Consider the following 25558-nt stretch of genomic DNA (forward strand, 5'->3'; position numbering starts at 1 on the left):
ATACCTTATTTCGGAAACTATATCTTCGCGGTTAATCATCTAATGAAACCCACGGCTTTCGACGTACTCAAAGAAAGCTAAAGGAAAGTATTAAAGGTCTGTAAACGTAGGAAAATAAATAAACTTAGATAGAGGTTATTTCTGTGGGAAGGCTACCCCCTTCCCCCCTTTTCACCGGCGCTTACGATGGCGGGTCGCCGATCACACTGGCGGCCTGCGACTGTCTTGCCCTGAATCATCTTTTTTGCTATGCAATGTCCGTAGGATAGTTTGCACCGCTAACTGGTTTTCCGACAAACGATTTTCTGCGAAATAATACTTTCCGCGAAAGGGTTTTCGGAGTTTTAGTACCTTCCGCGAAACAGTACACCCCGGATAACACAAGATCGTAATAGAAAGTTCACATTAAATGGTATGTATGCCAATTTTATATTGGAATTGTATAATGATTAGAGTATGTCAAAACAAATGAGCAATAAGCTGTCTTGCAGTTGTGCGTGTCCTCATATACAACTCATGACTGTGAACTATATAGCTGTAAAGATAATTGTAATATTAAGTTATATCTTAATCATATATTCAGGAGCATTAAGCCGCGTGTTCTAAAACGCGTTGTATAAAATGTAAGATAGAATTACAAATGGTTGTCAAAATTTTCGTACGTACATATATTGCCTTCACTTTGGTACTTATATGTTATTTATGTTCTTATGTGGCGTGAAATAAAACTTTTTCGTTCAATGATTTCGTATTTTTCAGTTGCGAGACATACAGACCAAATTGTTTGCTGGGTCTTCGGTGAAATGTTATACAACCATCCTCAAGCATAGTAAAGGCAACTTTATTACTCGATTTAATGAGAGCTTTGATTTTCTTTCTGTTTCTGATGTCAAATTTACAGAATAGTTCGTTGGGCAATTAAAGATCATGGACATTTTCTGCAAGAAACAGCATAAAATAAACCAGTTTTAGAACGCCAAACATGTTCACGAACTGCTTTCATTCAGAAGTTACGGCTTCAATTTGTGCAACAATCACCATTTTCCATATAATATAATGGCGATATGTTTCTCTCTGTTACTTTTGAATAAAAACTAGACTAGTCAATATATTCAATAGTTTTAGGAAACAGAAAGTGATTTTGAGCCAAATTTAAAAAATATTTAAAAATTTTTTTTAGAAAACTTTTGCATTTATGGGACACAATGGGCATCACCACTAATGCAGAATCGAGTTTATAGTACCTTACTAACTTTCTTGGTTATTAGTGAGTAATGTAAAAAAAAGATTCCCTAGGTTGTCATGGGAAATGTAACAAACCCATAGAAACAACGTTTCGGCATTGGCTATATGGACCGAAGACAGGCAACTTTTGTAATTCACTAGGGTTAGTAACTGCGAATATGGCATTTCCTTTTAAGAAGTTATGGAATATGCCTTTCCTTGGAATGCTCTACCTACCCAAGCTCTATTAAATAATATTAATAGTGAATACATAGGTCATTTCGGAGTACAACCAAATTTAATTTGTTTACATCATTTGCTAGAAATTGAATTGTATTGAGTATTAACCCCAATACGATTACAGTGTGGAAGCTGTGCGATTACTACTAAAAAGTATAATTATGGGTAAAACTTGGTCAAATACGTTTCTAGGACACCAGAGAAAAAGTGAAAAGATAAATTTAAAGATTTATATAGTCACATTTCGTGATACGTTATTATTTCTATTACTTTCTCGTTATTTGTCTCGTCTGGATATCTTTTTAAACTACACATATTAAAGGTCATTCTAAGCAAAAACTAACCTAAAGAAAAACTGATAAAAATTACAAAAAGCACACTTTCTTAATGTTAAGCTACTTTCTAATATGCAAAGCCAGAGCAGTACTTCGCGCATACCAATGACTGGGATAAACTATAGAAATTTAGAACTCCGTCTTACTATAAAAAATAAAAGACATTCGCAACTTAAATATTTTTTTTAATTTATGGGAACAGATTAAGCTAAATTCATTCAAACACTCACCCTTGCCCGCACAAAACCTTAAATCCGTTCGCCAACGCATGTTTCGCTTTTGCAAATTTCAACAAACGATTCGCAGTTAGAAGTATTAAAATTCCAGAGGTCGATGTTCATGAAAAGGGCAATTTATTTGTCTTTTTTGACTAATCGGTATTATAACATCTATCTTATCAAATTTTTGCGGTGTGATCAAGAAAGGAGAAAATGTGAATAAAAATAGCTATATGTCACCGAGCACTTTTTTATCGTTTAACGATTTACCTTTTCTGCATCTAAGAATGAGCAACAACCCATATGTAAAAAGACCGCACCTGGTGCTAGTTTAATCAGTACTTTTAGCACTCGTAGTAACAATCGAATGTAAATAATTAATCGAATCTTAAAATGCTAATCGCCTATTGCATAATTTATTATCAATAGTAAATAATGCACTGGAACTTTCTTATAATAATGCCATTGCTGTATTGTTCATCTTTTAATTAGTATGGCAGGCTAATCTTCTGATCAATTATAGACATACATAAACTAGTTTAAAACTTTTGCGTGCCATCAACCACAACCAACTATTGAAACTGGTGGGGATGGACTTTTTTATTGGTTTCTGGAACGTAATATGCTGTGTCTAGATATTCAATAGCTTAGTCCAACAATTGGAGTTGGATGGATTGGAATTTTAAGAATGGCGCCAGGTATTGGTAATTGTTAGTTTTATACTTGGATAAGCTAATGTTTCGAAATGACAATAAAACTTCAATCAGATCGGCTGCATTTCAGTGAACAGTAAAATAGTACCATCTCTAGTCTTACATTCATTACCCATTGTTTCATTCCTTGGTTTTTATCGTAATATCTTTTGGTTATATCATCTGTCATAAGAAGTTTATTTTGTATTATTATTGGATATTCTTTTTATTTAATAAGAAACTGATTTGTGAGTTGTGCATGTTCAATGGTTTCTTGTTGAGGCATTCCACGCTAATCTGCAAAACTATAGCGATCTTCCCCGCTTTGATTAAAAATTTTCATATTTATTAACTATGACCAAGTATGTCATTCAACAGCATTAGTTCGACAGTTTTAATTGCCCTTTGCTAAGGAGTTATATACAGTTAGAATTTAAAAAAAATCGATTTTCTTTTTAATTTATTTTCACATGCATGTGTATACACACAAAAAAAACCATGCTAATGCTAAGTAAGTATTAAGCACATTTTTACGACGCATCAGAACGGTTGTAAAAAATATTAAAGTGTTAAACGCCTTTTTCTCAAAACTGTGTTTAGAGCTCCGTTAGCACCATTTCTTAGGAACGGCTCAACAAATCAGCCTTAGATTTTAACTCAAGCTTTTTGAGTATATTTTAGAGTAACTAAAGGGTGTCCCACATCAAATTGCACGACGGACGGACTGTAGAAAATTTAGGTAGAAGTAGTTTCGATTGTATTGATTACACTGTATTTTTATCGCTGTCAGTTTTGCGAAAATTGGAAAAAAATGGCGTCACCCGAAAAGCAACGTCGCGAATTGATTTTGCGCAAACACCTGGAATATTTTTAACTCTCTCATCGGAAAACAACTCGGAATCGTGCAGTCAACGGTGAGCCGTGTATTAAACGTTACTACGAAAGTCTGAGAACATCGCCCAGCACAATTTTGATGTTCCAGAGGAAGTTAGGAAGCAGAACCTTTCAAAGTTTGCCAAAAAATGCATGATTTGGCAAACGATCTGCTCAGGTGGCAAACGAAGTGATCCGTTCGTAATTATCGGAACTGTAAACGGGCAGATCTACCTCAAGGAGTGTTTACAGAAGCGTCCGCTTCCTCTGCTGAAGCAACACGAGGACTCTACGATCTTCTGGCCGGATCTAGCTTCGTGCTACTATTCAAAGGATGTCCTGGAGTGGTACGAAGCTAACGGGGTTACTTTCGTGCCAAATGACATGATCCCCCCAACGCACCGGAACTAAGTTCCATCGAAAAATACTGGACCATTATGAAGCAGGCACTACGGAAGCATCCCAAAGAGGTCAAATCTGAGGAAGACATGAGGGAAAAGTGGGTCTCTGAAGAAGAAGCTGCAGCCAGATGTTGTACAGAATCTTATGAATGAAGTAAAGCGTAAAGTGCGAGCATACGATTATGGTATCGAAGGTGAAGGAAATAAATATGCCAAACCAAAAGCTAACTAATGGGTTATATTTTATTGTTTAAAAAAGATCGGTTAATTAAGTAATTTTCTACAGCGTTTCGTTCGTGGTGCAATTTGATGTGGGACACCCTTTAAACAAATATTTTTTCGACACGAGGAACGAAATGATTTTTTTTAGTTTTTATTTTGATGATTCTGCCATAACCTTCCAGTTGGCCTCGAGGTACGACACTGGTCTAATAATAGATCTAATAATTGGTCGCCTGTTTGAATCCCGATTGGGAGAGTTATAGTCAATAGGATCGTAGCACTCATCGCGCAATTATCCTGTACTTTCACCAAATAAAAAAACACAGATCAAGTTCCAAATGCGGAATGGGATATTATTGCTCCAAGTTTTACCTTTTGATTCGGGCATATTGAATCCGCAGGCACGATAGCACTTTTTTACACTTTTTTATAGCAAACTAGGTATAGCTATAGATATTTTCACAAATAAAATACAGTTGAAAGTTATCGTAACACATACACAAATTTTACTTTAAACAGTCAAAAGCTTTTTTGAAGAAAAATTCTTGAAAATCGATTTTTTAGGTTTGTTAACTGTACAATCCCCCCTTAAAGGCAAACACAAACCTGAAATTCAAAAAAAATACAAATCTTGAAGACGGCTTCTGGATCAATATATTTATTATCTTCGTCCAGCCTGTTTCCAGACAACACAAGACTAATTTTAAATAGTTTCTAGCAACATGTCGCTACATTAATCTAAAAGGACCATTGGGCAAACGTTTTGACTCCGTTTTTCATTTTGTCAATAGTGATTTTACCATAATACATAATATTTCCATTTAAATCAAAACAAACAATTGACTAGCTTTTAAACTGGTTCGGTTTTTGGTGAAGGTCACAATTTTGTTTTTGAAAAGCTAAAAACACGAAACATTTTTGACAAATATCTACCGCAACCTTTGAATACTAAAGAAGGTAGCAGGTTTCTGAGATTTAAACTTTTTTGTTTTAAAATTTTTCAACCGGGCTACGGTGCATCGTTATACTGCCTATTTGCCTATTTCACAAAATGGAAAATATGATGAAAACGCAATTTATAATTATCGTAATTCTAAAAGTATATCATCTTTTAATTAAAAACTGTTGGTGTAAAACACTGAGGGTTCCTGGTTTCGAAATATTTGAACGCAAAAACCTGTTTTATGTGCAATTTAACTTGTTTACGTAAATTTGAAATGAAGCACATCAATGTCCATGCTTCTAGGTATTTTTTTTTATTTGGGACGATTTCCTATAAGTCTGTCCTTAAATCTGCTGTCCTATAATAATGGTTATTTGATTGTTGGTTAAATATGTCTGCGCGCAGCATATTGACACACAAATTTTTCATTGTAAATATGATGTTTTAAAATAGGTTATTATTTCTAATGAAATGTTCATCTCAACTAGAAATTTTATGCATTGTTAACACACAATGTTTTTAGAGATAGTAGCCACCAGTAAATATTTTTTAAACATTTCGATTAATTTCTGAGTTCGAAGTTTGCCAAAAATTAACAAAGTATTTCGATCCGACAAGCCGTTCACGAGGTTTATATTTTTAAAACCATAGACTTCTTGAAATAGCACTTCTAAGAACGTATATGCGTTTATTTTCTAAAATAATGTGCGTTCTTAAACAGTCAACAGTCCGAAAAAACAGGTCATAGTAAATGAATATGTGAATATCTGTGTAATTTTTTATCTAAGTCGGAGAAGATTAACTCAAAAATGTAATATGTTTTCGTTAGGTGCTATGGACAATCTCCATCATATTACTGAGTGCATAATCAACGGTGATCTAAATCGTGACTTTGGTCCAGACGTTTATTCCAAGCAAAAAAAAAATCACATCCGTACCAGTGTTATAAGTCTTGTTTTATATAAAATCTATAAGTTGTAAATATTCTACATCTCCAATTTTGACTTAGTTCAATAAAAGAAAGCTATTTTTTCTGGTTTCGTGCTAACTTCACTGCGTTGTTACACAGATTAAAGAAGACGTCGTGTCGGTCATCATTTGATATTAAATTTATATTTCAGTTTGCACAACCGACGTATGGTATATTAGTAATAATCTATTTTTGTTGCTGTGTTGTTACTTACTTTCACTGGACTATCATTACTATGATTTCAAAAATCTGTTACTGGTTCAAAAATAGATCACCGCTGAAGATGTTCTAAGGGATTAAAAAATTATTTAACTCTAAATCATACTGGAGGATCAGATTTTGTATATCCAGCATTGGAAAATTCGTTATAGAACCTCTGCTAACTTAAGAACAACAATGGTTAGATTCGTGGTAATTATAATGAATTGTACTAAAAATTCAAGCACAGAGAACACAGTTTGAAACCGGAACTAGTATTCGTAAGTATGATGGTTGTTCCTGGTACTGTAAGGTAATTGATTTTTCGTATGATTCAGTGATGATTGTTTGCTTTTTTATTTAAAAAAACATATTTCCTATATTATGAAACTAGAATTACTTTAGCTTAGCTTTCCACTGTTTAATTGAAACACAGTCATATTTGGTCATCAGCTAAGTTTTTGTAACAGTAAGCATTTTTTTAATGGGTGAAACCCACTATTTTATAAAACAGAAATGTCAACAACAGTAAACATATCCAACATGCATTTTTAGTGTTTTGTAGTTTTCTCGCAAAGCTTTAAAAGGAAGAGCTTTTCTAGAGCTACCCCATTGTATGATGTTGATTTCATTTCATAATACTAGTATTATACACACTGAAAAAGTCAGTGTTACGATTCGACGGAGCCATAAATGAAATGGTAAGACATGCTTTGATATTAAAACTGATTTACAAAATTCAAGAAAATATCTCATTAATCAGATCGTTAAGTCGTATAACTGAAATAAAGTTAGAAAACTATTTTTTAATTTATTTGTTTGACACAGATCATTCGCAGAAACACTTATTTTATCTGGCTATTGAAAGATATTTTGGACCGCTTCAAAGGAATCAAAGGAATTCAGAGGAATCAAAGATTATTTTGTTTCAAAATATAGCAAGTTTAACATATTATTATAAAGAGCTGAGTGTTACTGTCAAAACAAAGTATTGTGCGTTGCAACTTGATGGAGATTAAAGAAAGAAATTCCACGAATTCTAAGTTCTCTTTTGGTTTTATTTGGCCCACCAGATTAGGGTGATTGATCGTAGTTCGGCCTATTCTCGTTGTTTCACATAGCACCCATGGAGACTAATTCAACAAAATCATGTTTTTCGAAAAAATTTTAGAATGTATGGGAAGAATAACTAAAGACGATTCGATATCTTCATTTAGAAGAAAACTTTGAAGACCAGTTAATTTATAATTTGATATTTAATGACCGTCAAAAGTTTCCAAAACAAATGTTGCTATATATTAAGCAATTAGAAAAGGTATAAGCTTACTTCTAATGCTTAATATAGTATCTGATTTCAATTCATCTACCTAGCATTGTTAAATAAGCTTGTACATGGTCAATATTCTGACTATTTCGAGCTATATAAATTCTGGCATTTTTTTATTTTCTTCGATCATATTGAATGGACACAAGTACATCCTGTTAAATATTGAAGTATCACCAATAGTACAGACGTCCTTTTGTTGCTAAATATAGTAGCTTCACTTTATCTGCCAAGCAGTGTTAAATAAGCTTGTACATAGACAGTTATGTGGTTATTTCGAATAATATTAATTTAGATATAGTTTTTAACTTTCTCTCCCAATTAGCCTCGAGATGCAACGCTGGTCTAACAAGCCTGGCGTCGCATGTTGTAATTTCGACTGGGAAAGGCAGTAAGAGTCAATAGGATCGTAGCACTAGCCCCGCAATTGTCCTGTATTCTAACAGTTACCTTCGAAAAAAGACAGAATTTACATCTAATTTCAGAATATTTTCCAATGGATCAATGAAAATAGCTGGTTTTGAAATCACAACTGTGTTAACAAGTAACCGGTCATACACCGACATTAGTCGTTGGTTTTTGACGTAATTCAGGGACAAAAAATTACGCCATAATGAAATTCTTATCATTAAAAGAATAGAAATTAACAAACCGAAAAACTTTTAAAAAAATTTCAAGAGGTAAAGCATACTTTTATCAAAAATTATTTACGAGCGTCTTAGTAGAACTCACGAGTTTAGGCAAACTAATTGGAAATGAATTCCTTCTAGTACTACTATAATTTCTGCATAAATTTGCCACGCTGATGAAGGTTGCAAGTCGTAACTGAAAAGCACGTATAAGTGACGTAAATGAAATTATAGTAGAACTGAAAGGAATTCATTTCCAATCAGTTCGTGATAATACTTTTATTGATTTTTCTTTGGAGTTTCCCACAATCATGGAAAATTTTGAAATTAGAAATTAGAAATTTTTTTCCAGATAGTATTTTCTAGGATTGTTGAATAAATTTGCTTACATTTTCACGAAAAAGTACTTATTGTACGATACTTGGCTCAACAGCTATAAATTTTTAAAATAGCGTATGTACATGAAAATCGGAAAATTTCCATTTGAGTTTTCTAGGAAAACATGATAAGTAGCAATGTACAAGCTTGTACAAGTTTCTGAAACATTACAATCCAGTTTGTACGCTACTTTGAAAAAAAAAAAAAAATACCTTCATATTTATTGTTAAAATAAAAAATCAATTTTGGGATGACAATAGTTTTGTTTCTGAAAGGCATAAAATAATAAAAAATGGAATGAAACATAGCATTCAGATCTAACGCCAGTTTTACGTGCAGCCAGCCACGTGCAACGTGGGTGAAGCGCGGTGCCACTAGCCACTAGATGATTTGGGGAAGCTGTTAGGCCGAGCCACGATCATTTGTAGGCCGAACTAGGACCAAAAAATTGAAATCGTATTTTCTCAATAAGTCGTAATTTCGCCATTTTGTTGAGAATAACACGTTCCAGTAATGGAAGAATATAGATGAATCAATGTTTTAAAATTGTTTTTAACCTATACTTCACAGACTAAAACACTTTCTAGGTGTTTAAAAAGACAGCTTTGATGACAACATTAGAAGCCCCATTTACATATGTTATAAATTTAATTTTCTGAACTAGTTACATTAATATTGATGGCAAAAAATGAAGGCAATGCATAGGAAAATAATATAAGCAGCTTATGAAATTAATTTACCTTTAAATCTCTAAATATTCCATGAATTATCGATGATTCAGCTGATGGGCCGAACCAGGATCAGTTTTTTGCATAGGCCGAACCACGATCAATAACCCTAGTGTCTCCTGATATTTATGAAATTCTTATTATGATCTCTACGAGATTAGAAATATGTATTCCAAGCTTGCTGGTATTGGTTTCCCCAGCTCTGGAAAAACCTGGAAAGTTTCACACCTCATTTGGTTTCGACCAGGGTCCAGGCAAATTGCTCTGATTAGAGAGCATGGCAAAAATTATTTTGTACAAATAAAGGATATATTTTTGCCATTGCCCAAATTATTATATTACCTTATTTTTCACTTATTCAGCATTCAAAGCAGTTTCAGTGTATAATCTAGCCGATGCAACAATTATTGCCGCATGCTCATATATATAACTCTTCATGGTTCGTTTGATATTGTACCGATTTCGTTACGAGTCTAAAAATGTTTGTTTTTATTTAAAACTTAATGTCTTTGAAAGAAATATTTTACTGAAAACGAAAAATGTAAAGTACTTATGAATAACGAGATTTTAATAATATACTAATATATAACTAATTTTAAGTGATGGCAGTGTTGCCAGACGGACCAAAATATTACGCTAATAGTGATTTATATAAATAAGGCAGCCTGCTGCAGTTTGAGACTACTGTTTTACCTGACTCATTGCGAATATGCGTGTTATTGAAATAAAACGTCACCATGCGTTTATTAGTTTATAACGCATATGCAGCTAATATCGATAATAAACGATTTTTTATAAGTTGTGCTTTTGTTATTGCATTTAACTTGTAAAAAGTTGCATAATTAACAATTCAGTTTCACAATACAATTATTGCGTACTACTAGCACTTGCAATATAACGTTTAAGTACGTTATTTTTAGTGATCAAAATCAACGATATTTTCGATACAAGGGCGATATTTTTCGAAACCTTTCGAACCAACACGATACCGCGAATACAACGCTATGCGCAGTGAGTCAGGTAACACAGTAGCTGCCTGTAAAGAAATTGCGATTATTTTAAATTAGTGTTAAGAGAGCCACAAATCTCAGCTCAAGGTTAAACTAATGTCCACATTTAAGTTGATATACAAAAACGTACGATGCGTATTATCTTTGTGAGCCGAGTGTGTTACAAAAAATTGACAAAACCAATTATGTTAAAAACATCTTCGACGAGTTAATATTGTTTTTGTTTTCCTCCAGGCTTCGCACGATCTTTTCCTTTCGTTTTTGCTCTTTTGATTACTGCACCTCAGTCAAACAGAATCTGAAAAAGTGGCGTATGGGGCATTTGTAGAGTTAGTTATTATCTACAATATTGTTGCAGTGAGCAATGCTATGTCGTTTGTATTTATGCCGCTATAAAGCTGCTACCTCATTGGTAACGAACAGAGCGCTGTTTTTGCTACCAACCGCATTGCAACCCTGTAGCGTCGTAAGTATAAAAGTTAAAACCTTACTTTCTTTATTTCTTTCTATATTATGGATAGTCACTAGCTCTACAAATGCCCCATACACTACTTTTTCTATTTGACTGAAGTGTAGTAATCAAAAGAGCAAAATCGAAGCGAAACGAGCATGCCAAGCTTGTTTTCCTTTATTAGGAACCTATAGTATGTTCAAATATCAAGCATGAATTTTGTTTTCGTTTTTGTAGAGACGAAATTGTTCTCAACCTACAGCAACTTTATGTTTTCGCATTTCTTTAAATCTTCACAAAAATAACCAGCATTCCTTTATTTTGCTAAGATAAAGGACTCAGTATTTTTCCCTGAATTGGTATTCCTGAATAAAATGCTTCACTAAAGGTATATAACAAATCCTTCATCAAAACATTGTGGTTAATTTGCGTGAATCAAAGACAAAACTAGTCTCAATCTGCAATTTTAGTACAGGCTTGCTCCTGGCATATTTTGTTCGTGTAATTACAACAACAAAATGATTTTATTGAACAATGCAAAGAATAGAGTTCTGAAAGGTTAGTTATGACATTAGAACGACATACATTGTGATAAAATTTTAACTTCGATTGATATTCGTCAACGTGCGTTAGATTTGTGTATGCGACTTGTGACAGAAAACAAGTTTTTATCATGATCTCGGTCTGAACAGCCTGCAATACATTTTTGAAATCCGGTGCGATTCTATTTTCTGTTAAAACCCTTTGTAGTCAGCAATCCTATTTCATTTAGAATCAACCTGCATGCCGATCAAAATTCAAAATAGGAACTCTGATCGGAACGAGTTTGATTAGAATGTAGACTCGAGGGGATAGAATGAATAAAATTGATGAAATACATAAAAAAGTTTTCTATAATTTTTATTATTTCAGCTATTAACAAAACGAATTTTGTAATAAATGCCTGAGATCGGGTAACGGTAATCAATCATAAAATCTGAGTGTATCGAGATTAAAAACATTGATTATTGATTATTACGGGATGAAAATGTCGTGCTAGGGTAACTCTTAAAAAACTTGTATAAAACTTTCAAAATGTGAAATTCCCCAAAACTATACTATTTGGAAACACCGATTATTGACTATAACATTTGAAACTGCTGAATGAAAATTACTTATGTCCATTTAAAGTCCAAGCAAATCACCGTGGCTTTCAACTTTTGATTTCCGTCATCGTCGTTAACAAAAAGTTGGAGTGACTCGTGCTGTTTCAAGCAGTCGTCTCCATTCAACTCGATCTTGGGCCGGTTTTCCCAAGCGATTTTGATGATTCAGCTTCAAAAAAACAGAGCCGACATTACAAGAAAGTCAACAGTAGAATCAGAGTTAGAAACGTTTGAATGTTAAATCGCTACATCTGGTAGCTGCCGTCACTTATCAAATTTATGAGGTCAAAATTGGTAGTCTCATATTAGTTAAAGATCCGGTGCCACAAACATATATGCATGAATGTAATAGCAAATACGATTTTCTAAATAAACATATGACATACAAAAATAGAAAAAAAATCAAAGTACATATCCAAATGGGACGTACGAAACGGTGACTTAAGACGACGTATTGTCTGTCAAGAATTAAAACAAGCAGTTGCAATGACAAATCGCATACCATCTTTCGTGCTATAAATGTTGGACCCGATTCTCACAGTCACCCCACCTAAATTTTTTAGTGAGTGCATAATTTGCGATTCTGAGAGTCAACCAGGTGAGCAGAGTGGAATACTCTAAAACATAATAACCATAATCCATCCAGTTAAATAAATAATTTAAGATATAACAGGATTTTATAATTAGGCCTGCAGCCTTTTTTTGGCAAAGTTTTGATATCCAGAAATGTCTTAGTAAAAGAAAGTAATCGATCTGGAATAAATTTTAAATTAAATCGGTTTGAAGAAACACGTTAACTACGACCTACAATGGGTTTCAGAAAATAATACTAATTTGCTGACCCTGACAGAAGACAACTGTTATTGCTGCTACCTAAATCGCATAAACTGTGCAAAATTCTGATCAAAAAGATCAAAACCCATTTGAGAAAACTGAGACTGACCCTAGCAAAGCAACTTTTTCAGCTTCAAAATGTCTGATGTTCGACTACTCGCTAAAAACAATCATACAATATCGAGGGCATAGCAGTACTCTAAGCAAAAGCAGAGCACATGCAGATAAATACATCGAATCTAATCGTTTCAAAGCACGTTCCTACCAAAGCTTATAAAAAATTACAAAACTAAAAATGCAATATGTGTTATGTTTCATTGGTAGCGTCTTCATGTATCGAATTCAGATCAAAATTATTGAACCTGTAATCGTAGATGTTCGAGAAGCGTTGTTTATCCGATCGGCGCTGCGTGTATGGGCTGCCGGTGTTATTGCTGTTGTTGCCGATAACACCCACGCCACCATAATTTTGACAGTTTTCACCAGCAAGGATGCTGCCGTTGCATTCCGTAGCGTTATCGGTGCCACCAGAAGCAAGTGCGAAGTTAATAGATCCGAGCGTACCAGTACTAATAACACTACTACGGTTGCTGTTTGCACTCCAAAAACTCGGACTAAACTGGCTGAATGAGGTCTGGGGAGATATGGGATTTCCACCGGACGCATGCAACATATGTTGTTGATTTGATTGCTGCTGCTGTTGTTGATATTTATGTTTATAAAGTTTGTAATGTTTATGGCGATACTGCTTACTTGTTTTCTGTAGCATAGGGTCAAGTTCATTGCAGTTAGGGCTAGTGCAACGCGTCCGAGGACTGCTAGGACAAGTGTGTGGAAGGGAACTTGTCGGTTGTTGATCGGAAATTGTGTCATAGCTGTTCAAATAAGAAGATGAACCGGAAGGGAACATATTGCTATGCTCAGCAGATGAATTTGTGGACGTTGTCGAGGATATGGTAGTAGTCGAAGACGATGACGAGTCGGTTAGTGCTAGCAAGTTGTTCTGAGATGGGGTATTGCTAAAGTGGTTGTTCAAGCTGTTAGTACTAGAATTGCTGTAATATGGTGGATAGTTGGAATAGAACAGCTTGTTTGTTTGATCGTGCATTTGTAGATCTTGAGGTGATTTCCTACCGAAAGCTTCACTTTTATTGTATGGATACCTGGGTAACGTAAGATTTATATTTATATTGATCTGTTGTTGCTGTTGCTGCTGTTGCCGAATCGTCAGATGTTGCTGTTGAAGGCCATCACCAGGTTGTTGACTGTTCGGCAGTACGGAAGCAGAAGGAACATGCGGGATCAGCTGATTCTGTGTTTCACCATATGTATTGTACTTGGATTGCGGAGCAAAATATTTGAAATTCGTCGGTATCGGTGCTGCCGGCATGTGATGTTGCGGTGGCATAAATCGCGGGGTTGGTTGATAGTTGGTAGTTGTCAGATTATTGTTTGGCATAGTAGTGTTGTATGTGGGCATGAGATTCGACAATGTTACATTGCATGTCGCGGAATGGTATAGTGGCGGTTGAGGTTTTTGCGAAAGATTTACATAAGACAATGAAAGATTATTGTACTGTGATGGAGATTGCGACAATTGGACATTTTTAATTTGGCTACTATTATCACTAATATTAACTTGGTTCGAGTTAATCACATTCAGTTTGGTTAGATTATTGGTACTGCTAAGTGAAGACTTGATGGATGGCGACTTACCATTGTGTAAGTTATCGTAACTGCGTTGTCGAAATACACCGCCAGCTGTGTCCTGTGAATCATTCTGCATAAGAAACAAAATAAATAGGTAATCGGATATGCGCGGCAAATGCATTATATTTACCTCAAAATTGTACGGCTTATTCACCGTTTCCAATCCGGGCTGCACAACGACTAGTGGTGGAACCGGTGCATTGTTATACTTGTCTGCCGGTTGCATCTGCGTTCGATATTCATCCGTTACAACTCCCCTCCTGCAACAATTTTTAGAACCAGTTTCAAATAAGATTAGCAGATATGTTACTACGAATCATTTTGTTCAATCTTTACCTATCAATTAGTGATGGTGTTATCGGCCCACATAAAATGTGAAAACAATTCAGGCAAATATTGCCTTGAGAATAAGGATTTATGGACTGTTGTCCGCCTTTAGAAGTAAATGAACCCTTTATCTGTGAATGAACATTTAATGATGTATTTAAAGTTTTCATTTGGCTGCTCAAACCTTACATCTTCATTCGTTGTCTGATCACTGGTTGTAAGATAAGTATGGAAGCCTGCTAGGCCTATCACAGACCATACCGAACAGAAACATATTATCGCTATTATCACACTGAACGGAGTTTTCTTGACAATATCAAAGAATTGATCCTCATCTTTGAATACTATAAAATAAAAATATATAAAATATATGATATATGTACCATAATGATGATAACATGTTCACTTTCAGTGTTGAATGAGTTTAAACACATGTTGTAGAGCATGTTATTCAATGGTTTTACTTACACAAAACTATGTGTGTCGTTGTACAAGAAAAAATGAATACTGCTAGGAAAGCGAGAGAGACTATAAACATATAAAAGAAACGATAGTTTCTTTTTCCTACGCAGTTGCCCACCTGCAAGTTGAAATAATAGAGATTACCGTCATTATACAAATGCTATATTTTTCCAAAGATATTTACCCAAGGACAGTGGTGATCGAACCGATCAACGCAATTATCACATAAACTGCAGTGCGAAGCACGTGGCGGCCGAAAAATTTTGCACGTGAAACAATACTTCAGCTTCACCGTTTGACCTTTTACGAACACTTCTTTAGTTCGAGGCGGCGGCCGGTAAGTGGGACTATTTAGCGAATTTGGTACCTCGATTTGTTTCTCAATATAAGCTGCTTCATCCTGTGATGCACGCGGAATTATGCCTGGATCACTGAAAGAAGTGCGGAATAGAGAGCTCATGGTGAACACAAACAGAATGCCACCAATGATCGGTATGGCCGGTGTAATCCGCTCAGCCAGAAAGGGACAACTACAATAGTATAAAACAAATTAGTATTTTTTGCTGCTTCATTACGTTTACTGATGACACTTACTCGACCGCGAAAAATAGACAACTGGTTCCGGTGATAAGTACCACTGTAAAGTAAAATACACCGGAATTGGGAGCCGTCATGAGGTAGCCGTCGCAGTAGAACTTATTTCGACCAGCGAAAATTTCCCACTTTTTCGTAACTTTTTGACTCGGTGCCATTATGATAATCAATTGATGCTGGTTTTGACCACCCAATGTAAACTTTAACTTAATTTGTACTTCTCTGGTAATGTATTAAATTTTATACACTTTTATAGATTACGTTCAATTCAATCTCGAATTACTTTATTCAAATGTTTTGAAGCCTGAGTTCGGGTGTTTCTATATAAGGAAAATAAAACTGCTGTTAGAATATACTAAGTCCTTCTTCAATTCAACTAATAACAACGATGTGAAATTACAAGTGTGAATAGTATCGTTAGGGTAGGACAAGGTGTGAAAGAGCAAGAGGCAAAATGTAGTGTGCATGTAAATTTGAAAAGATTAAGTTAATTTTAATATACTCACATTTGGGTCCAAGTATGCAGTACCGTTTCTCCCTTTTATTTTGAACTTGTTGAAAATTAATCTCTGACAAAATCATATTGGCCGAGCAGTATTACGACGACGTTAGGGTTTAATTGTCGATTTTTGATTGATAACCATAAGCGCATGCATCGTTTGTCGGCTTCTTTAGCCCTGAACTGCAGTTGGCAGTAATGTGAAATTGGTAGAAGTTGATCAAGATGGTGTATTGCCTCATCGATTCAGAACGTAGTAAGCTGAAGTAATTCCGTTTCTGATAATACCAGCTATTGTATTACCTATAACGGTGTTGATAACGCTTCCTATTGAATTTCAGATTTCTACTTTGACAACAATTTTTCAACAATTCCTAATAATGTAGTATTCCAGATCTACAATTTAACTTTAGATGAATAAAATCCTCCTAACGTAGCAGGTTCTGTGAAAGAAATAAAAAATAAAATATAGTCTAAAAATTACAGTTGACCTTACAGTTACAGTTCATTGCATGTTACTGTTTAACTTTTATTATTGGATTTTTTTTTTTCCTTGTTGGGGACCTTGGACCACTGCGACCAGTTCTTTGATCTATTGTGGTGTGTCCTCTTTTGCTGTATGCCTTTACTTATGAACAGCTACTATGTTGTTTAGTAATTGTTATTTTAATTGAAGGCATCATCCCAACACGGTAATATGTTGAGAATAAATTGTATTACTTTCTGAGGAGAACTAGCCCATATTTCCGAAGGCTCCAACAGTCCTTTATCAAGAAATTTGCGCCTTTTATTGAATAATGCCGTGCATTCGCACAGTATATGATGAGCACTTTCACACTCTAGATTGCAGAAACGACATCTATCATCATTAAGCTTTCCTCCCAGGTAACCGCTAAGCACTGAATTAAGCTTGAAAGCTGCTCTAAATTTGCAAGTTACATGCTGCCAGATATAATTCAGCATTGTCAAAGCATAGCAGCTTTAAAATGGCATTCTCAATGCTGAATTAATCACGGTCCTGCTAGGCAGCCATGTTTTTGGAGTCAACATCTAACCATTTGCGTAAATGAAACAGCATGACACCGCTTTACGTTCTGTCCGTTTCACTCTGCAAAGCCGGTATGCTGGCAGACGGGTAGTATTTTCAAATCTTAGCCAGATTTTTGCAAATAATACCCACGCCACCAGTAGATGTTGGCTACTGTCAAACATATTGAGTAGGGATACGGTTGCCAGTCCCTTGGAATTAATATTTACTTGAAGCACTATGAAAAGCTGATTAGATGCTCTAAGCAAGCTTTATTGCCGTTACCGGCATCAAAAGAGATTTTGAACACTGCTCACACTTGCAGGAAATCTCCTTGCGAACGTACGCGTGATAACAGAAAAAATGCTTCCCTCTCTTTTTGTCTTACGCAAAATCCTGCACCGCCGATTAAATAAACATCAACACGAATCTTTAGGGCATATGCATACGGATAATATGCAAGAAATATTTCTATACATGTATGCCATCACATAAAAAGAAAATAAAAGGTAGGTAATTCTCCCAAAGCGCAACTTATGGAAGATATGTGAAAAACAAAATCTTTCCCTCCATTCCGCCTTGATAAGCAAATCAAACATCCGAGTTAAGAATTTCGGTAATTTAAGTAGAGCTATTGGCAGCTGACTCGCAACTACCGTTTACAGATCAACTGGTAAAGGCGTTGCCCTACTCCTCTATTCCTATTCCTATCGACAGATTGGCTGGCGGTTCAATTCTAACCGAAAAAGAAAATAACAAAAAGCAATCTTGAAACGTCAACAAAGTACGCCATATAAGCATAACAGAGAGGGAAGATAAAAAAGGATGTACAATATATTTTTCGCATTTTTTTATGTTTGACGTTTTACCGTTACGCAACAGGCGTTACGTTTTATGACTTTTGTAAAGCTCCAAGCACTAATGTAGCCGGATATTTCGCCAAAACCGGCTTTCTAGCAGCTTTTTATAGGCATATTGAACTATGCTGCACGATATGGTGTGCACCATAGGCTAATAAAAAGCTAGATTTCTGCTTCTTTAAGTGCTCACTGGTTACTTGGGCTATTACCTTCAGATGATATTTGCTTGGACAATGACCAGTAACCACTCCGCTAAAAGTTCTCAAATCTTTTTTTGAAAGATTCAATAGCTTTTGCGTGATTGAGGCATTTGGCTTAATAAATCGTTTTGCATGACGAGCTGATAGAGTATTATTCCAGTTCAATATGACCTGATTGTCTTCCCATTTTTTCAGTTCCATCTTGCACGTACTATTGGATACCCCACAGAAAGGTTCGGGACCTATAAATTCCATTGCAGATCCAGATCTGGCTAACTCGTCTGCTCTTTCATTACCTTCTATACCACAGTGCCCGGGAACCCAAAAGAGGTTTACCCTGTTGTGTGTAGATAGCTGTTGAAGCAGTTTTACACAGTCCCAGACTAATTTGGAAGTGCAAGCAACAGATTTTAGAGCTCTCAGAGCTGCTTGACTGTCTGAGAAAATACAAATATTTGCATACCTATATTTTCTCTTCAAGCAGATCGAAGTACATTCTAGAATGGCATATATTTCGGCTTGAAAGACCGTTGGCCATTTGCCCATTGCCACTGACCTATTTAGTCCAGGACCAGTAATGCCAGCCCCCACTCGGTCTGCCAATTTCGAACCATCAGTGTAAAAAGTTATTGAACCATCTCTGACATAGGGGCCCCCTCGTTCCCATTCACTACGATCTGGTTCATGGATGCTAAATAAATGGTCAAAATCGAATTTTTTTTCCATTAGATCTTCAGCTTGAAAAATAAGAGGATTAATTTCAAATTCCTTTAGGATACTTAGGTGGCCTTTTAGATCACCACTGAGAAGATTTTTGGTTCGTCTGAGTCTTATCGCGTTTTTAACGGCATCTAGTTGAATGACTTGAGATAATGGCAGCAGATTTAATAGAGCATCTAGGGCTTCAGACGGAGTAGTACCCATTGCTCCTGTTATAGCGATAGTAGCGAGCCTTTGCAGCTTTCCAAGTTTAATTTGAATCGTTTTTTGTTTCGTTTTCGGCCACCAAACTAATGCTGCTTATGTGATTCTAGGTTTCACTATAACCGAGTAAATCCAATGTATCATTTTTGGCCTTAGACCCCATTTTTTACCGAACATTCTTTTACATGCCCAAAAAGCACTAGTAGCTTTGTTGATCACTTGTTCGATATGTGTATTCCAGTTGAGTTTTTTATCTAGAGTAATTCCGAGACACTTAGTTTCTGTAGAAAACGGTAGAGGAGTTTGGTCTAAGTGCAAAGTTATGAAGTTAGTTTTATTTCTTTTTGTAAATGGTACAATTGTGGTCTTACTAGGATTTATATTCAATCCTTCTTTTTTGCACCATGAAAGGGTAAAACTTAATGCTGTTTGCATTCGTTCTGAGACTGTTGTATCAAATTTGCCACGGACTATAATGACGACGTCGTCCGCAAAACCAATCACTTCGAAGCCTAGCAATTCCAGGTTTTTCAAAAGGTCATCTACCACCAACGACCAAAGCAGTGGAGATAAAACTCCCCCTTGTGGACAACCTTTAACAGCTATAACTTTTAATGAAGATTCTCCAAGATTGGAAAGTATCTCTCGTTTTGACAGCATTTCAACTATCCACTCAACCAAGCAGTTTGCAAAACCATGTCTTTTCATTGCATTTTCCATTGAGATATAGTTCGCATTATCAAATGCTCCTTCTATATCCAGAAATGCTGCTAGTGAGACTTCTTTGGCTTCAAAAGTTTTTTCTATTTTATTTACGATAGAATGGAGAGCAGTAACTGTTGACATGCCACTTCGATACGCGAATTGATTTTTACTTAGAGGATTTTTACAGAGTATCACACCTTTAACATATTCATCAATTAGTTTTTCCATTACTTTCAGGAATATGGATGACAAGCTAATTGGTCTATTATTGGATAACAAAACAAGACATTTTAAGCAAACTTGACCGTCAAACAATTCCTAAAAACCCAATATTTTGATGTAGGACTATGTCTTACCGCAGGTTGTCATTCCAAAATTTAGATTTAGGCGAGTGTCACAAAATAATGAAAGATTTTGAACACTAATAACTCTGCCAGTACTCTCGGAAGACTGGTGAGCGAATCGGTGAACAATTCGTAGAGAACCTGAGCGAACAGTGGAGGCACATCCGCGACGCGATTGGTATTACAGTCTACAGCACTAGAGGTGTTGGGTGCTACTCCTGCAGCTACTTCCAGTGAGTAGTTTGACACAGAGTGCCAGCGAGAGACTAATGAGAAGAATCGAGCCAGAAGGCACATATTGGCTGCAACTGTGACAAGCCAGAGCAGAGAGAGATACCGAGATGCTAGAGCTCCGAAAAGAGACTTCACCGTCGTAAGAAACACCAGCACTGGGATCGCGTTCTTGCGTAGGCGGAGAATTACTTCAAGAGGCACGATACGAGAAGCTTCTTTAATACGATCAACGGAATCAGGAACCGGACCGTGCCAACTCCTGTTATGTGCAACGATAAGGAGGGGAACCGGATTACCGAAAGATTGGAGGTGGCTAGTAGAGATGGTCGGGTAGCGGAAAATTTGCCCGAAACCCGCACCCGTACCCGTACCCGCCGGGTTCGGGTCGGGTCCGGGTATTGAAAAAAAATAATTTGCGGGTTCGGGTCGGGTACGGGTTCTTAATTTTTATTTTTGAAACCGGGTACGGGTCGGGTCGGGTATCTCAATCGACCACATTTAACACTAAAGATGGTCGGGTACCCGGGCCCGTCCCGTACCCGACGGGTTGCGGTCGGGTTCGGGTATTAAAAATAATAAATTTGCGGGTTCGGGTCGGGTACGGGTTTTTAATTTTTTTCTTAATCGGGCACGGGTCGGGTTCGGGTATTCAAATTTCCATACCCGACCATCTCTAGTGGCTAGGCGTCGGAAACAATATTTTGATGCATTGTACAAGATGGAGCGGCCAACAGAAATACGATAACGATTGAGGATGATGGACAAGCTGCGGATCCACCAACTTTGGACAAGGTTAGAAAAGCAGAAAGCTGACGTGAGAGAGCTGAAAAACAGCAAAGCAGCTGGAAAGGACGGCATCTCCGCCGAACGCTGAAAGAACTCGTTTGTGACGTTAGATGGTTTGAAGCAAGGTGACGGCTGTTTAACATTGCTATGAAAGGTGCAATTTGAAGGGCAGGCATGCAGAGAAGCGGTACCACCATCACGAAATCTCATATACTCCTAGGGTTCGCAGACGACATCGATATCATCGGTGTTAATCCTAGAGCTGTGGAAGAAGCATACACGCATCTTAAGGTGGAAGATGCGAGGATAGGGCTTATCATAAATTCTACCAAACTAAAGTATATGATGGCTGGTCGTTGAAAGAGAGCGACCGACGAGCTCTTGGCATTTTTGAGCGTAAGATTCTGTGATCAATTTTTGGCGGCATATTAGACGAAGGAGCGTGGCGTAGGCGCATGAATCATGAAGTATAATAAGTATACAAAGATGCGGATATTAAGAAGCGATTAAAATACGGCAGGCTACAATGGGCTGGCCACGTAGCAAGGATACTAGATGAGAGACCAACGAAAACAATGTTTAGTAGAGAACTCGACAGAGACCGACGACTTCGAGGCAGACCCCGTACCCGTTGAATGAGCGCAGTTGACGAAGATGTTAGGGGCGACTGTAGAGCGGTAGCCCAAGACCGAGAAATGTGGAGTCGGCATGGATTCGATAAGCGCATTGTCGCCGAAAAAGTAAGCAACTCTGCCAGTTCTGAACAGTTTTCAATGGTTTTTACAGGGTGTTAGGAAGCTTAGTGCAGATATTTCAAGGGGTGATAGAGGACCACAATTGACGAAAAAAATCCTATGGTCAAATCTCAATCGTTACAAAGTTATTGAACATTTTTAGTTTTCGGTTCTGTTTGTCTTAAATTAGCTTTAGTACAAAAACTATGCTAGCTAGCTCAATTCTATTACTTTCATTCAAAAGTTGATAAAATTTTGTGCTAAAAATCGCTCTTAAACCTCCTATTTCATGAAATTTAGTGACTTTTTAGAAGCAAAAAGCTTCGAAATAAGTGTTTCTCAAGGCATTTTTATCAAATATCTTCTGCAAACGATAAAACTGATTACTTTTATTTACCAATTTGAAGCACTGGTACCGTTCTACAATTCGTTTTTTGACGTGAAACGCCTATCTCTGTTAGTTTCGTTGCATTTTCATTTAAAACATATCGTGCTGGGTGCTTAAATTAGTATCGAAAAACTACACGAACTCATACATCACGAATCGACGAAAACTAGACCTACATCTTAACAACTGGAATTTCATTAAGCAAAAATAGCGACCAAGCTCCCCAGCTCAACAGATTGGAGATTTTTCATGTCGCTTAACCTTCCTAGTGCATTAAAAACTACAAGGTATACACCCCTAAGGGTTGTACGAAAGGGTGACGTAGAACTATATCAGATCATTAGATCAAAGACTTTTACATTAGTCTGCATTTCTGGCATTATAAGAATCTGTCTGCCATTGTTTAAGTGAATGTTTAAAAGAGAAGAGCGAAATATTCAGATCCAATTCTTCATTGAATGCAATGGTGGCCTTGAAAATACGTGAACGGGGGTTCATAAGTACAACGCCTACAACCAGTGCTTAAAATTATCAGTTGATACTCATAAAATTGAATATCAACTCGCTCCCTATGTAGCTGATATTTATCAGCAAGAAAATCAATTTCAATATCCAGTCACGATATTATTGGAACAGATAATCATTATTCCATCTCTACAACTGAATATCAAATATCAGTATCAACGAATTCGAAAAGAAAAGTGATACTCAGTATCAAAAATGTCAGTTACATCTCGAGGTGTTGATATTTTCACTAAGCATTGTTTTCACCATAAACGTTTGATTTCAATGCAAGCCGCATAAACAGTTATCTCAACTTTAAAATAAATTGTCATCACAAAGCCTACTGCAATCTGTTACGTCCCAATCCACTAGAATATAAATATTCCGTGCAAGGCGCTGAAACTGATATTCATATTCACTGCCATGGAACTGAAAATGATATTCAACTCTTACTTTTTTGTAACGCATTAGGGTAAATGATTTTGAAATGGACCTAGTCAAATTCTGATCTTGAATGGACCTATTTTTAAATAAGAATTTTAGGATATAATTATCAAGTCTTTGTACTGTATTTAGCTTTTATGTTTATCTTTAACCATTTCTGAACGTAAATATGCTAAAATTAAATTAAAATTATAGCCAAAACCACTTTATTGCCGCTTATTTAAAAGTAGCTGTTTTTCAGCGTTTTGGCAGTCACCATAGAGTATTTTCAAACTGTTACTACCCGGAACCCTTCTGGTTTGAAATAAAACAATACTCTTAAAATGATGCTAAAATATGTGTAATTTCAATTCAGGTATTTAAAAGTTCAGTAAAACCAGTAAAATCTTTAAATTCCTTAAAAATGTTAACCCCCTTTTTTGATCTTGAATGGACCTAGTATTGATTTTAGAATGGACCTAGTTTTGCGCTCCGAGACATCACTGGCGGTAGCTATCATTGCCTACCACTAACGAACTCGTCGTTGTATATTCATTGAAACTGCTTGTTGTCACTATAGTATCTCCGTTTATAATTAATCTATAAGCACGGGATATTGAAAGTAGGCTTGATTTATAGCCTAAATAAAAACTTCATTATATTGATAAAACTAACTATCACTCATCCTTTTTCGTAGTTGCTTCATAGTGTTTGTACATTCTACCCTCTAGTTTTGAAACTAAAAAGTCTTCCTAATTAGTTAGCTAACATATGTCATTTTATGCTTAAAACAATATAAACTTAATTTATTCTCAGTATTGTACAAAAATTTTAACCATCATTGATTAAAAGATAAGATGGATCAAAAGATAAGAGGGATACTAACTGCCTTCTGTTAAGGGGGCATAGTACCTTTTCAGTAAATTTTTTTATTGATTATTTCGAAAGATTAACATTTTGACCATACGTGTTTGAAGTCGTTTGCATGAATTCCAAATATTGATAAAGTTACAGCTATTTGTACCGCGCATGTCTGGAGCGATTAAACAACGAGTAAAAACTTCAACGTCGTTTTTCTCGAAACCAGGTTTTGAAAGTCGGTACCATAAATATCTCAAGAACGGCTGAAGCAATTCTTATGATTCTTTTTTTGTTTGAAAGCCAACAAAATTATCTAGTGTTTGACCCATCCTTTTCTTGATATTGTAATTTTTGAATTTTTTAGAAATGTTTAAAGTCAATTTTTTCGCTTAAAAACCATACTTTTATGTTTCAATGTCCGCCATTTTGTTATGTGTTCGAATTCTAAAAAAGGATGGATCAAACACGAGATAATTTAATGTTCTTTCATGTCGTTTTGGAATTTTTCAATTCGGATAAGCCCCCCAGCGCCAATCCATGGTACCGCAATTTATGGTTTTTTTGAACGACTATCTTCAAGGAGCCGTAGGGGCAAGGGGAAGAGGTTCCCTTATGAAAACAAAATTGCAAATATTAGTATAAAATGCAATGTTTCGAATGCAAAAAACACGATTCAATTTGCCTTTGCATTATCGAGAAAAAATTATTTGAAATTAGGCAAAAAATATGGTGTAAAAGGTACTATGTCCCATAAAAAAGAGTTATTTTTGCGTCATTGGCATTTAGCACAAAACTAGTTACACTTAAATTTTTCAATTGGATTTTACGTATTTGTTTTAGCACGAAGCAAAAGTGTAATCTATATAATCTATATAAGTAATCTATATAAGTAGAGCAAAATTTTCCCAATTTGTTCGCCCTATGTAAAAAAATTCCCAAATTATGCTAAACGGGGCAATTCTTGTATCATTAAAAGTAATGCACAGAAGAATGAAACAAGTTATTTGAGAATACAATTCTGAAGATTTATATATAGCTTTATTGTATAGGAAACTCTAATATTGGAAATTCGAATTGAGTTACGAAGCTAATATTCCAAACTCAATTTAAAGTGGTTATCCCTGCTTAACTATCTACAGGCAACATCGTAAAAATGGTTGG

The 25558-nt window shown here is 35.8% G+C and overlaps 1 protein-coding gene across 2 annotated transcripts in view; it reads right to left on the minus strand.

Moving 5' to 3' along the window:
• LOC128733626 (palmitoyltransferase app) overlaps positions 1–25558 on the minus strand; it is a 60838-nt gene that overhangs the window by 6089 nt on the left and 29191 nt on the right. For both annotated transcript variants that reach the window (XM_053827349.1, XM_053827348.1), the window contains exons 2-9: positions 16415–16850; positions 15909–16228; positions 15499–15844; positions 15321–15432; positions 15042–15196; positions 14862–14983; positions 14656–14785; positions 14532–14595 (exon numbers count right to left, since the gene is read on the minus strand). In XM_053827349.1, coding sequence (XP_053683324.1) covers positions 14532–14595; positions 14656–14785; positions 14862–14983; positions 15042–15196; positions 15321–15432; positions 15499–15844; positions 15909–16066 — 1087 coding nt within the window. In that variant the 5' untranslated portion in view covers positions 16067–16228; positions 16415–16850. The remainder of the gene's footprint in view (positions 1–14531; positions 14596–14655; positions 14786–14861; positions 14984–15041; positions 15197–15320; positions 15433–15498; positions 15845–15908; positions 16229–16414; positions 16851–25558) is intronic.

The sequence above is a fragment of the Sabethes cyaneus genome, chromosome 2 (genome assembly GCF_943734655.1).
Source record: "Sabethes cyaneus chromosome 2, idSabCyanKW18_F2, whole genome shotgun sequence".
NCBI classification, from domain to species: Eukaryota; Metazoa; Arthropoda; class Insecta; order Diptera; family Culicidae; genus Sabethes; species Sabethes cyaneus.